Source organism: Pituophis catenifer, unplaced genomic scaffold (assembly GCF_029215685.1).
Source record: "Pituophis catenifer annectens isolate HBS135680 unplaced genomic scaffold, rPitCat1.0.hap2 SCAF_7, whole genome shotgun sequence".
Classification (NCBI taxonomy): Eukaryota; Metazoa; Chordata; class Lepidosauria; order Squamata; family Colubridae; genus Pituophis; species Pituophis catenifer.
Window position 1 is genome coordinate 8,485,433 of NW_027256887.1, and position 14,266 is coordinate 8,499,698.

A 14,266-nucleotide genomic window follows, 5' to 3' on the forward strand; every position below is an offset into this window, starting at 1 on the left:
GTTCTGGTCTCTGACTGTAATAAACTAAACTGAACTGAGTATGCCCTTTGGAAATGTTATTGCTCACCGGGGTCTAAAAAGCCATTTGGAAGAACGGCGTGTAAATAATTCTTGCGTGTAAAGGAAAGAATGAGATTTGCTTTATTACCGCTTCTTTATCTCAGCAGATAATAAGTGCAACAACAAGAATAAATAATAATAGCAGCAACAATAAGAACAAGTCCTTCTAGTGATTGTACTGGCATTTTCTTTTGGTTGGGATTTCCAAGAGGCTTACATTCAAAGTATATCATGTTTTGGTTGATCTTGCCAAGAACGGCTTAACAATAATCAGGCTGTTTTTTCATCTCCCGCCCGACGAGGAGAAAAGTTGAGTTCGGTCTTGCTGTCTTCGGAAAAATCTGTAAAGATAAGGATCAGTGAGTCAGGTCTGTCTCGTGAAGGCATTGTCTGGGTTGAGGGAAAAGATTAGATTAACAGAGTTGGAAGGGACCTTGCAGGTCATCTAGTCCAACCCCCTGCCCAAGCAGAAGACCCTACACCTGACTCTACCTAGGATTGAACTCACAACCTCCTGATTGTGAGGCAAGAGCTCCACCTCTAGGCCACAGGAATCAAAAGCAACATGCAATCAAACTGGGGTTGGTCATTGAGGAGCTTATCTGATGCTTGGGTTGTCCACAAAGCCCTCCAATTGGTGTCCCCCTTGGGTTCATCACTGCAGAACACACGTCCCATGCTCCCTTGCTCTCCGTCTTCTATTGCAGTAAAGCAGGAGTAGGGGAACGATGGCCTTTTTATGACTTGTGGACTTCAACTCCCAGAATTCCATGCATGGCTGACTCAGGAATTCTGGGAGTTGAAGCAGGGATGAAATGCTCCCGGTTCAGACCAGATCGCCCGATCCGGTAGTGATGGTGGCGGGTGGTTCAGAGAACCGGTAGCAAAAATCCCTGCCCTATGCCCAGCTGAGCCGCGCAATCATCAGAGCCTTTTTTTTTAATTTTTAAAAGCATTTTTTCTACAACCTCTTCGGCCGAAGAGGTTGTAGAAAAAATGCTTTTAAAAGGCTCTGACGATCCCAGCTGAGTAGCCTGATCAGAGGCTTTTAAAAACATTTTTTTTTACGAAGAGTTGTAGAAAAAAATGGTTTTAAAAGTTAAAAAAAAAAGTGGCCACGCCCACTCGTCACATTACTGCCCCCCACCAAGCCACGCCCATAGAACTGGTAGTAACAAATTTTACATTTCACCACTGAGTTGAAATCCACAAGTCATAAAAGGGCCATCATTCCCCGACTTTGCAATAAAGGAACCAGCCCAGGGATGGGGCTGCTCGGGGATCGCAGGGGTTCGGTAGAACCTCTAGCTAAGATTCTGTGCAGTTCGGAGAATCCCCAAATCCCACTCCTGGCTGGCTCCGCCCACCCCACTCCACCCTTCCCCACATCATATTGTCACTGCTACCGGCTCGGCCGAATTGGACCGAACCGGGAGGAACCCACCACTGCTCTGGTGCCATCTGAGTTTCTATTTCTTTTTTGTCTTATCCCGCATTTAACTTTAACCAATCCCAATGAGGGATGCTCTGCTTTCTTTCTTTCTTAAGCCTTCTTTCCTGGAAGAATGCACCCAAATTCTTATTTTGATCAGACACACTAAGGCAGCGGTCTGCAACCTTAAACACTCAACGAGCCATTTGGACCCATTTCCCACAGAAAAGAAAACACCGGGAGTCACAAAAACCCTTCCCGTGCCTGACTATTTCTTGAGCGGCCACAAAACTAGCATATGTAGTTGAATTAAACGTTCACTTTTCTTCTGAAACTTTTCTTTTCTTGGATTTATCCATGGTTGGCCTACCGGGGGTTGAAAAGCTCAATAAATCATGTGCCAGTGGGTGTCGCACATTGGTGGTTGTGACGCATAATTTGAGTGACAGGGAGCCGCAACAGAGTGGTGAAAGAGCCACAAGCGGCTGCAGAGCCGCAGGTTGCTGACCCCTGCACTAAGGGAAGAGCGTCTTCTGCACCAACCTGGCAGCGACACGCTCTCCATCTCCTGAGGACCATCGCCAGGATTGGAGTCCTCTTCTGCCGGCATCTTGGGCAGTGGCTGAGATGGGGGCTCCAGATTCGTCGGCACCAGTGGCTTGGTGGTAAACAGCAAGGTGGCACCAGGCCCAGGGGCCTTTGGCAGCTGGAGGAGGCAGGAGCTGGCAGGCAGGGTCTGATTTGGGGCAAAGGGTGCCTGCTGGGCAGAGCCTCCCCCAATCGCCAAGCCAGAAAATGGTATTGGAGAGGAGAAGGAGTGGGTGAAGGATGGTCCTTGTGTGGAAAACTCATTCCACGGGAAAGCTTGAAAAGCAGGGAGGTAACCTAAAGAAAGGATGAAGAGAGAACAGCCACATGTTAATCTGCACCCAAGGGAAGGCAGCAACAATAACTAGCCCAGAACCAGGGGTGACATCCAGCAGGTTCTGATGGGTTCTGGAGAACCGGTAGCAGAAATTTTGAGCAGTTCGGAGAATTGGCAAATACCACCTCTGGCTGGACCCCGAGGGGAAGGATACATGCAAAATCCCCATTCCCTCCCCACTCCAGGGGAAGGATACTGCAATACCGCACTCCCACCCCACTTCAGGGGAAGGATACTGCAAAATCCCCACTCCCACCCCACTCCGGGGGGAAGGATACTGCAAAATCTCCATTCCCCCCCACTCCTGGGGGAAGGATACTGCAAAATCTCCATTCCCACCCCACCCCACTCCTGGGGGAAGGATACTGCAAAATCTCCATTCCCACCCCACTCTGGGGCCAGCCAGAGGTGGTATTTGCCGGTTCTCCGGACTGCTCAAAATTTCCGCTACCAGTTCGTCAGAACCTGTTGAACCTGCTGAATTTCACCCCTGAGATAAAGCCTGAGGTTGGGTTTCTCGTAGATTATCTTGGCAACTATGCAGAAGTGATTAGTTGCTCTTCTCTTCCTGAACCCCTCAAGTTTATTAACCAAGTCTAAACCTCTTGTTGTACTAAAGGTTCTAAAAAACTGAAGAAGCTTCTTGGATGAAAAGCGAAATGTTTTCAAGGGGGAGGGACCACAAGGAAGTCCAGTTTCCTTTTGGAAAAGCATTTTTGGGACAACCGTAACCTGGATGATGGAGAATCTCCAGAGACAAACTTCTTGTTATGGTCAGCCAGGACTGGCTCCATGTTGCTGAAGGCTAATTATGGGATCCCTCACAATCTCTTTGTGGAAGACAATACAGGCAGTCCTCAACTTACAACAGTTCATTTAGTGACCGTTTCAAGTTACAACGGCACTGAAAAGAGTGACTTATGCCCGTTTTTCACTCTTAACAACCGTCGCAGCATTCTCACGATCACAATTCAGCCGCTTAGCAACCGGTTCACACTTATGATGGTGGCAGCGTCCCAGGGTCATGTGATTCCCTTTTGCGATCTTCCAGCAAGCTAAGTCCACGGGGAATCCAGATTCACTTAACAACCGGGTTACTGACGTAACAGCTGCAGTGACTCGTTTAATAGCAAGAAAGTTCGTAAAACATGACAACGTTTACAAACTGTCTCACTTAATGGAAATTTGGGTCTCAATTATGGTCGTACGTCAAGGACTACCGCAATTCACTTAACAACAGTGGCAAGAACAGTCGTAAAAACGGGGCAAAACTCACTGAACGCCAATGTTTCACTCAACAAGCGCTCTGTTAGCTTGAGGAGCACCTGTAACACCAAAAGAGGGTCTTCGTTTGCCTTTCCCCCCACCCTTGAGGAAGAACAGTCCCGATACCGGAGAGACCTTCTGTTAGGAGGTACACTCACCTGAGCCCCCAGCGGATGGCTGTAGTAGGAGGTGAGTAGTTCCTACGTGATTCTGTAGGAAACCTTGAGGACACTCGGCTGCTCCGTAGGTCACAAGTCCGTTACTTCCAGGGAGCGAGAAAAACGTTGTGGACTTACTGGGTGTAGCTGTTGTGAGTCGGACACCGGGCAAGGTGTTGCCAGAAAGATGGATCGGGAAGTGAGACATCTCGTGTTGGGAATACTGGCCGTGCTGATGCATAGCAGGATGGCTATTTGGGTGAAAACAGGGAGCTTCAAAGTTGATTGTAGGCTCCAGTTGTTCAGGGTAATTGCAGTCCACAGGAGAACTGGTGCTCAGGTAGAAAAAAGAAAGAAAGAAATTCACCGGTTGTTGTTTAGAAACAGGACTACCGATGAGTCCTTATTATCAGGGGTTTTAAAATTAAAAAGTTAACAGTAACAGAGTTGGAAGGGAGCTTGGAGGTCATTCTGCTCCAGTGGTGGGTTTCAAATTTTTTTTACTACCGGTTCTGTGGGTGTGGCTTGATGGGCGTGGCATGGCTTGATGGGCATGGCAGTGGAAGGATACTGTAAAATTCCCATTCCCTCCCCACTCCAAGGGAAGGGTACTGTAAAACCTCTATTCCCTCCCCACTCCAGGGGAAGGATAGTATAAAATCCCCATTCCCATCCCACTCCAGGTGAAGGATACTGCAAAATCCCCATTTTCTCCCGATCAGCTGGGACTCGGGAAGCTGAGAATAGATGGGAGAGAGGCCAGTCAGAGGTGGTATTTACCGGTTCTTGAAACTACTCAAAATTTCCACTACCAGTTCTCCAGAACTACTCAAAATTTCCACTACCAGTTCTCCAGAACTACTCAAAATTTCCACTACCGGTTCTCCAGAACTACTCAAATTTTCCACTACCGGTTCTCCAGAACTACTCAAAATTTCCACTACCGGTTCTCCGAACTACTCAAAATTTCCACTACCGGTTCTCCAGAACTACTCAAAATTTCCACTACCGGTTCTTCAAACTATTCAAATTTTCCACTACTGGTTCTCTGAACTACTCAAAATTTCCGCTACCGGTTCTCCAGAACTACTCAAAATTTCCACTACCGGTTCTCCAAACTACTCAAAATTTCCACTACCGGTTCTCCAGAACTACTCAAAATTTCCACTACCGGTTCTTCAAACTACTCAAATTTTCCACTACTGGTTCTCCGAACTACTCAAAATTTCCACTACCGGTTCTCCAGAACTACTCAAAATTTCTACTACCGGTTCTCCAAACTACTCAAAATTTCCACTACCGGTTCTCCAAACTACTCAAAATTTCCACTACCGGTTCTTCGAACTACTCAAAATTTCCGCTACCGGTTCTCCAAAACTGGTCAGAACCTGCTGAAACCCACCTCTGTCCTGCTCACGCAGGAGACCTATACTAAGGATGCGAACTGCCAACCTTTCTGATCGACAAGCTCAGCGTCTTAGCCACTGAGCCACCTAGCCAGGCTAGATCAAACTCAAAGCCTGGGGGGCCGGATCCAGCCCACAGGGTGCTTAGATTTGGCCTGCGGGACCGCCCTGGAAATATCAAAGGACCAGCCCATGGTGCATCTGCTAGCAAAAACGGTGCCTGGGGGGATAGGGTATGCACAGCCTTCTCAGGCTCTGTTTTCACTGGCAGAGGGCTAGCAAAACAACCTCAAAACAAAAGAAAGGGAGAAATGTTTTCCCCTTTTGCATTTGACCATACAAGAAGGGAACAGAAAAGGAGAAAGGGAAAAAGGAAAGACAAAGGAGAAGATGGGAAGAGAGCAAGGAAGGAAAAAAGAAGGAAAGAGGAGAAGGAAGGAGAAAGGAGAAGGAAGGAAGGAAGGAAGGAAGGAAGGAAGGAAGGAAGAGAAAGGGCCATCTGGGAGGTACGAGCTGCCTCCGGAGCGTCCAGAGTCGGACCTCAGCAAGGCAGAGGAACAGGAGGAGCCTGTTCCCAGTGCGCGCATGCACAGAGCTGCCAGAAGGCAAGAACAGCTAAAACAAAAGGGACAACTCAGGAGTAGGGCTTGGAGATGATTGGCCCCTCCCATAAGGCTTAAAAGAGGAGCAAAGGCACGTGGGTCTTTGCAGGAAGCAACGTTGTTAATTCTGTGCAGTTTAAAGTCTGAAGCTCTGTTTGATTCTGGACTCCATGTGACTTTGCCAATTAGGTCCTTGGCAGCATGTCAAGGGAGTTAAAAGTGAGTGATTTATCAGCCTTATCCCGAAGGACTCTTTGCAACTATTTGGGACTCAGCTGTGAATGAACAGAATTCACAGCTATTAAAACATAACAAGTTTTTGGGATTATTTATGTGTTTTACTGACTCAGGAAATCTAGGTCAGAACACCATGAGCCATGGTGACGCAGTGGTGAGAATGCAGTACTGCAGGCTATTTTTGCTGCCTGCCGGCTGCCTGCAATTTGGCAGTTCGAATCTCACCAGGCTCAAGGTTGACTCAGCCTTCCACCCTTCCAAGATGGGTAAAATGAGGAGCCAGATTGTTGGGGTGCTGGCTCTGTAAACCGCTTAGAGAGGGCTGGAAAGCACTGTGAAGCGGTATATAAGTCTAAGTGCTATTGCTATACAGCAGTCCTTGACTTGCCACCATATGTAAGGCCAATATTACTGAATCATGTTGCTTGCTAAATGGGGTAACGTGACCAGATCTGATTTTACAACCCTTTTTGCAAGCGTCTTCAAATGTTAGATCGTAAGTTGAGAACTATCTGTATTGCAGACTTCCCGATGCACTTTTTTAGATAAGGAAGGCCTGTGACCCATTTGGGTCCAAATTCCAAAGAAGACAGCCCGAGTGTAATCTCCTTTTTCTTTTCTGGGGATGGGTCATTATTGCTCCCTGGGGACCAATAAGTGGCCAGGTGACCCCCTTTTTTCCTGCTTCTGGGCCGCTTGTTTCATGCCCCTGTCGGAGTCTGAATCTGAGACGGGAGACGAACAGCTGACAGAGCGGGAGAGTGGGTCCCTTGGCTGTGGAGGAAACTGGGGAAAGGCAAAGTCAGTCTGGGCAGAGCAGGGGAGAAGTAGAACAAGGGTTCAGATGAAGGCCAAGGCCCACCCCCTCCTCATCCCTAGGGCACGCAGGGAAGAACCCAGAAGAGAGCAACATGGGTTGCGTAGCTTACAAGGAAGGAAAGGGCCCCAATTCCCTTCACAAGGCACACCTGGGGATGGAGTTTAAAGGAGAGGCAGTTGGGAGGGGCGTTTGTCGGGAACAAACGCTGAATTCATCTAGTGTTGAGCATTGGGCCTGCATTCCTGGCATTCTTCCTGACTGTTTGAATTAGTGCCGTGCTACTGTGTGTTTATCTTGTCTTGCTGGAATTATTCTTCGCTTCTGGCACTCATTATCTTGCCCCGCTGGAGTGACTGATTTGCAGTCATTCTGCTTACAGCATTTGGACTGGAATATCTGCAGCCAGAAGCTGTTGCAGGTTGGTGGGAGAGTTTTTCTCCAGGCCGGAGAGTAAACGGGACGTTGGGGGCAAAGTTGGTGCCAATAAAGGGACTCATACTGGTTCTCTAGCTGTGTTGCCTTCGTGCCACGCCCTGGGTGAACACAACTTGCTTACCTTTGATTCTGGACGCTGTAGGTGAGGGCGTCACTGGAGCTGCTCTCCTGGCTGGAAGGGCTGCATTCGCTGGCCAGGCTATCGTCCAGCATCAACGGAACGATGTGGTGATTGGGGTTAAAGGCCACGTTGAAGGGAAGGTTGGTCCTGCGAATGGGTGGAGGGCTTGGAATAGCAGGGAAGAGCTCTTCCCGGAGGGATCCCAAGCAACCCTGAGAGGTGGTGGCTTTGGTCTGGACGGAGTCATAACAGCTCATCTTGCCAGTCACCGAGGCGACTGTGAAGGAAGAAGAATGGAAGAAGATGAAAGACAAATGGAAAGACCGAGGAATTCCCAGCAATTGTTGGCAGGAAGGAATATTGAAAGATCTCTCGCACCACAGCTCCCCAGATGCATGTAGTCCGGTCACGGAACAACTCATTTCTGAAGGATCAAGGAAAATATGAAGCGGCCCAAGTGTTAAGAAGTAAACAGAGGACTCAGGGGTCAACAGAAGCTTTCAAGATGGAAATGTCAGGGTTCCAAATAACACCTCCAATGAAAGAAGACTCCAAGGCTTGAAGTTCCTCAAAGTTCCATTTTATTAGAGATGTCGTATTGGCACATCTGGGAAAACCCTAATCTGAAAGCTTCCAGGGTTTCCCCACCCAAAGGAAAGTCCAAGTCCCTGCCCAACACCCACATGTCCATCACATGGTCCAATCAAAGCACCATCCCAACTGGAGATGCCTCCCAGTCACACCCCTCCAGGTGCAGAGCAGAGTGGCCTTGACTCTTGGAGAAAGGAATGTTATTTTGACTACATATCTCCCCAGCTCCATACAATCCCCCCTCCCTGTTTCCCACAGTAGTAAATGTGGCAGGCCTGAAGGCCCAATGCAGAAGATGGCTTCCAGGCCTGACAGGAGACACAAGTGGGCCATTGGCTGGCTTTGCAACTGCATCTCCGTGACCCCCTTCCCAATCTCTTTTGATGGGGGCATTGAAGCCTTCGTTGGTAATAGACCTCACCAATTTTTTTTCCTCTATTGATCTCTTTTCCCCATCGTATGTTTCTTCCTCTTATTCTTAGCTGCCTCACCTCTTCCTTTCACAGTGTAGTCTTTTATTTTGTTTTGGACACTAAATAGTTGTACTCTTCAAGGATGAAGACTCTGGAGGATTTGAAAGAGGCTCGGAGGTTTTCCTTCCTTCCTTCCTTCCCTCCTTCCCTTTTTCATTATTTTATCTGCCTCCCCTTTTCCTTTCTCCTTTCCTTTCCTCCTCCTCTTTTCCTTCCCTTTCTCCTTCTTTCCCTTCCTTTCCTCCTTCTCCTTTCCTCCCTTTCTCCTCCTTTCCTTCCCTTTCTCCTTCTGTTTTCCCTTCCCTTTCTCCTTTCCTTCCCTTTCTCCTTATTTCCCTTCCTCCTCCTCCTCCTCCTTTCCTTCCTTCTCCTCCTTTCCTTTCTCCTTCTTCTTTCCTTCCCTTTCTCCTCCTTTCCTTTCCTTTCCTTCCCTTCCCTTCCCTTTCTTTTCTCCTGTCCTGTCCTTTCCCTTCTCTTCCTCTCCCTTTCCTTTCCTCCCTTCCTCCTCCTCCTCTCCCCTCCCCTTCTTTGTATTATTTATATTTCACACTTCTTAACACCTATCTCCCTTTGTAGTCTTTGGAAAGAAAGGCAGGCTCTTTAAGAATGAAAGGAATTTTGCGTAAAGGGATGAGCTCCTGTTACTTGTCCCAGCTTCTGCCAACCTAGCAGTTCGAAAGCCCGTAAAAAATGCAAGTAGAAAAATAGGGACCACCTTTGGTGGGAAGGTAACAGCGTTCCGTGCACCTTTGGCATTTAGTCATGCTGGCCACAAGACCACGGAGACGTCTTCAGACAGCGCTGGCTCTTCGGCTTAGAAACAGAGATGAGCACCGCCCCCTAGAGTCGGGAACGACTAGCACATATGTGCGAGGGGAACCCTTACCTTTAAGGATTAGTAAGGTTTAGTATACCCCTTTTTAGGGGTATACTATATTTTCACATTGACTTTTATCTCCATAAACTTAAAAAACAGTCCTCAAAATAAGCATGATTAAGTAAAATTGTGTTCAGGGACAAAAGGTAGATTAATCCAGAAAGTCATGCCTCCTCTTCAGCTGGAGGGCAAAGGCATATTTGGAGATTCTTCAGTCCTAGCAGAAAGTTTTGAGATCCTCCGTATCTTTTCTTTAAAACAGATTTTTATTAAAGATTGTAATTAACAACATAAAAAACTAATAGGCTAAAAAGCTAAAAAGGATAGAAGAATAAAATGGAAGATTGGAAGTGACTGGAAAGAAAGAAAAAGCAAAAATAGACAAACAGAAAGAAAAGAAATAATATAGTAAAAAAAAAATACATAAACAAATGATTTCCTAACTTCATCACAAATATAAACAATCTCAGTAGCTTATTACTTCTTCTTAAATTACAGGAAACGGCCTCTTTTCCCCATATTTCTTATCTGCAAACAAATCCCTAAAGTTTTGTCATTTCAGTCCTGGAGTCTGCAAAAATCCATTGAGGGTGACGAGAAAATCACAATATTTATTTTATTTAAAAGATTTATACAGATACCCATCTCCTAACAAATCCTGGGCAGCTCTAATCAAAATTAAAACAAATATAAAAACCGTACTAAGACTCTTAACAACCCAACGATTTAAAAACGGAACAAAAAAACAACTTATGCCAAGTCAAGCTCCTGATGTGTTGATGCCTCATCTTATTCCAGCACTTGGGGGGAAAAGTAAATATTTTTGGAGTTGAATTGAACTCTGGTCATTAGCAACTGGAGTTTTCTTTTTTTGCTTTGAAATGTTTCGCGCCCTGTCCAAAATGTGAACGTTATGGTCCTCAAGTGAGTCTCCTTTTTCTTTTACGGGAATGTATACTGCCAATTCTAGCCTTGTGGTATTGCTTCTCCTGTCCTGGCCATCCTCTTAGAATAAAATAGAGCTGGAAGGGACCTTGGAGGTCTTCTAGTCCAGCCCCCTACTCTGGCAGGAGACCCTATACCTATGATGGTGAACCAGTGGCACACGGAGCCATATTGGTGGGCACATGAGCTCAGCTCCGGCACACATGTGCGTGCTGGCCAGCTGATTTTCGGGCCTTCTGGGCCCACTGGAAGTCAGCAAACAGGCCGTTTCTGGCCTCCGGAGGGCTTCCGGGGGGGGAGGCTGTTTTCGCCCTCCCCAGGCTCCTCAACAGGCTCTGGAGCCTGGGGAGGGCAAAAAACAGGCCTACTGGGCCCACCGTGTGCCAAAAGTGAGGGAAGCGCGGGGGGGGTCGCGCACAACTGCGCGGGGGTGGGGCACATAGAATTATGGGTGTGGGCACACGTGCATGCGACCCCCCCACACTTCCCCCGCTTTTGGTACACAATGGCAAAAAGGTTAGCCATCACTGCTATACCATTTCAGACAAGTGACTGTCAGTCTCTTCTTAAAAATCTCTAGCGATGGAGCACCCACAACTTCTTGTGGCAAGCGGTTCCACTGGTTAATTGCTCTGACTGTTAGGAAGTTTCTCCTTAATTCCAGGTTGCTTCTCTCTTTGATCAGTTTCCATCCATTGTTTCTTGTCCTGCCCTCTGGTGCTTGGGAGAAAAATTTGACCCCCTCTTCTTTGGGGCAGCCCCTCAAATACTGGAACACTGCTATCATGTCACAATCAAGAAGCTGTGAGTTCGATCCTTAAAATCTGTTGTTATTACATGGAGCGGGGCAGTTTAAGTTTGGCAGGTGAGGATGAAATTCATACATTTCATAGGTGGACTGTAAATCGAGTGGTGCAGTGGCTTAGAGGTGGAGCTCTCGCCTCACAATCAGGAGGCTGTGAGTTCGATCCTAGGTAGAGGCAGATATTTCTCTCTCTGGGCACGCTGAGAATATATCCGCTGAACAGAACTCCGCATTGGTGACAGGAAAGGCATCCGGCCAGTAAACACTCAACTCCATTCAGTTGCCTTGACTCTTCCCCCACCCCCGGAAAGATGATGATCAAGATGGGATGAAGAATGGACCATAACATGAGTTTACCATAACAAGCTAAAGCCTCCTTAGAGAAGCCCAAGGAAGTAGAGTTTCTTTGGGCTTTTTTTTTTTTTGAACCTTTTCTTTTTGTTTCTTAATCTATTTTTCTTCCTTTCAGGCAAGAAAACTACTTAAAAAAGAGATGAGTGACAGCATCCATTGCTTTTTTATATAAGCCAATTCTATGGGGGAAAAGAAAGATTGATGGCCAACACTTTCCCACTGGTTCTTTGTTTTCTGGTCAAATGCAAATTGCATTGTCCAAACTGAGACCGAATTTCTCTTTTTGCAACAGATATTCCCAATTCTTTTGGTCCTGTAGGAAGTTAGCACCCAAACCTCTCCAAAGAAAATGAGATATTTCGAGGAAATATTAAAAGGGCAGAATATTTCCCCTAAAAGGGAGGCAGAAACTCAGCCCTTCCCCCACTTTGTCAAAGATCTACCTCCTTCAGGAAGAGCCATAGAAGGAATTGCCCAAAGCCCCCTACCCACCTAGCAACGGAATTCACCACATGGCACCTGGGGAGATTGCATCACCCAGCAAGGCTCAACCAAGCCTGGGACTCAAAAAGACAACCTACTAAGTTACTCCTGCATGGCCCCATGGGAGTCTGACAACCAATCAGAATACAAGCTCAAATTCAAAGCCCAACAGAGGGTATAAATCCCTCTCTCTCTCTCTCCTCTCTCTCTCTTCTCTCTCTCTCTCTCCCCTTCTCTCTCTCTCCCCTCTCCCCCCTCTCCCTCTCTCTGCCTCTCTCTCTCCCCCTCTCTTCTCCTCTCCCTCTCTCTCCCCTCTCCCCCCTCTCTCTCTCTCTCTGCCCCCCCTCTCTCTCCCTCTCTCCCTCTCCCATGTTCTTTTTTGCCCAGGACCTCAAAACCATGTCGTCCTGTATCCACCATTAAACCATCTTCCCAAGCAGTCTCCATGTTTCCAGTGTCTTTCTCCCCACTTGGAACCGAACCCAGATGGACATTTTCTTCCAACAGTTCACGAGGAGCAAGCACAAAATGGTGTCTGTGCTTTGCAAACTGGTTGATGGGACTTCTCCTACCCATCGAAAACAACGGTGTCTCAATTTCACAACAGTCAAAAGTAAGCTACGGTTTTCAACCTCCCATCCAGGGGTGAAATGCTCCCGGATTGGACTGGATTGCCCAGTAGCGATCTTGGCTGTTGGTTTCGGCAATCCAGAAGTGATGGCGGAGCAAAGCTCCGCCTACCCATCCAAGTGTCATTACTTCCTGGTTTTAACCAGGAAGTCATGTGTTTTTTACCTTCTGCGCATGCACAGAAGGTTTTGCACATGTGCAGAAGGTCTGCGTGAACACAAAGCGAGTGCATGCACAGACCGTGTCCTTCCGTAAGGAAGGTAAGGAGATTTCACCCCTGCTCCCATCTCTCATTTTTATTTTGCAAGAAAGCTCGAGAGACCTATAGGGAAAACTGAAAAGAAAAAAAAAATGTTGCACACCCGCATTCCTTTTTTTTTCTGTTTATTTACTGGTAGATTAAACGTGGGACAGGAATCCTTAGAAGAGACGAGACAATTGTCTTATGGTGCCATCTCATGGCTCAATATATTATTGCTGTAAGAATGCAGAGTCCAAGAGTGGACAATAAAAGTTACAAACCTAGCGGAAATGGCAAAAATCTCGGCGTACTTGAAGGATCATTCAAATGAAAGATATTTAAGAGGCTGGAGAAGATGGATAGATTATATTCAAAATAAATACCGGAATAAGAAATTGCAGATAGGTTATGAATGATTATATAGATATTTGGTGTGTCTTTAAGTAATAAAGCTAGCCGGGTAATTAGGGAATTGAAGGAACAAGAGATGTGGAATGTCATAATTATTTAGACTAGGATTGATTATGATTGTTGAAGGTTATACCCTGTAATTTGTTCTGGGAAGAGGAGGGGGGAGGGGGGAGGTTGAGGTAGGGAAGGGGGGGGAATATGTAAACTTTTTGTAAAACTTTTCAATAAAAAAAAAAAAAGAATGCAGAGTCCTGACTTTCTCTGACTTGAAGAAGCTGAAACACTTCGAAAGCTCATCTGGATGTGTCTCTGGCACTAGGCTTGGTTGTGTAGGAAGAAATATCCTTCTGGGTTCAGCTCCAAGTGGGGAAAAAGACACTGGAAACATGGAGACTGCTTGGAAAGATGGTTTAATGGTGGACAGGATCACGTGGCTTGAGTTCCTGAACAGAAAAAGGGGCGAGAAGCAGCGAGTCCCCGGATTTTATGCCCTCTCTGGCTTTGAACTTCCTGGGGCCCAGAAAGAGTATCCTGATTGGTTGTCAGACTCCGAGGGGGTAGGGGTCTTAGCTAGCCTTGCTGGCTGATGTAATCTTCCCAGGTGCCATGTGGTGAGTTTCTGTTGCTAGATGGGTCCTATTATGTTGCAGATGATGGTCCAGTGACAAAGATTGAGTTTCTGCCTCTGGCCCATTAACAAAGGGTGGGGGCAGGAAGATGGGAGCTGCTTTGTCTTTAAAACATGCTTCTCCATTTCTCATCCAGGGAAACATAATATTCTGCCTTTTTAATATTTCCCAAAATATTTCATTCTTCTAGGACAGGGATGGGTGCTAACTTCTTACAGTTGGCTGTTGGTTATTTTGGGGGAAATAGGAGGAAGGAATATTTGGTATATTCTCCCCCTACCTTAAGTTATTTGTAAAAATAATAAAGGCAGGATATAAATAAATACGTACATGCATACAATCCAGAAGTTGCAGCTGGTTCATAA

General features: G+C 46.7%; 1 protein-coding gene across 1 annotated transcript in view; it reads right to left on the reverse strand.

Annotated features, from left to right (window-relative positions):
• Positions 1-330: 330 nt before the first annotated feature.
• The window catches only part of NOBOX (NOBOX oogenesis homeobox), a 28,485-nt gene continuing 14,549 nt past the window's right edge, over positions 331-14,266 (reverse strand). The window contains exons 6-9 of the mRNA XM_070948039.1: positions 7,463-7,739; positions 3,842-4,176; positions 2,036-2,377; positions 331-401 (exon numbers count right to left, since the gene is read on the reverse strand). Of these exons, the coding sequence (XP_070804140.1) occupies positions 331-401; positions 2,036-2,377; positions 3,842-4,176; positions 7,463-7,739 (1,025 nt within the window). The remainder of the gene's footprint in view (positions 402-2,035; positions 2,378-3,841; positions 4,177-7,462; positions 7,740-14,266) is intronic.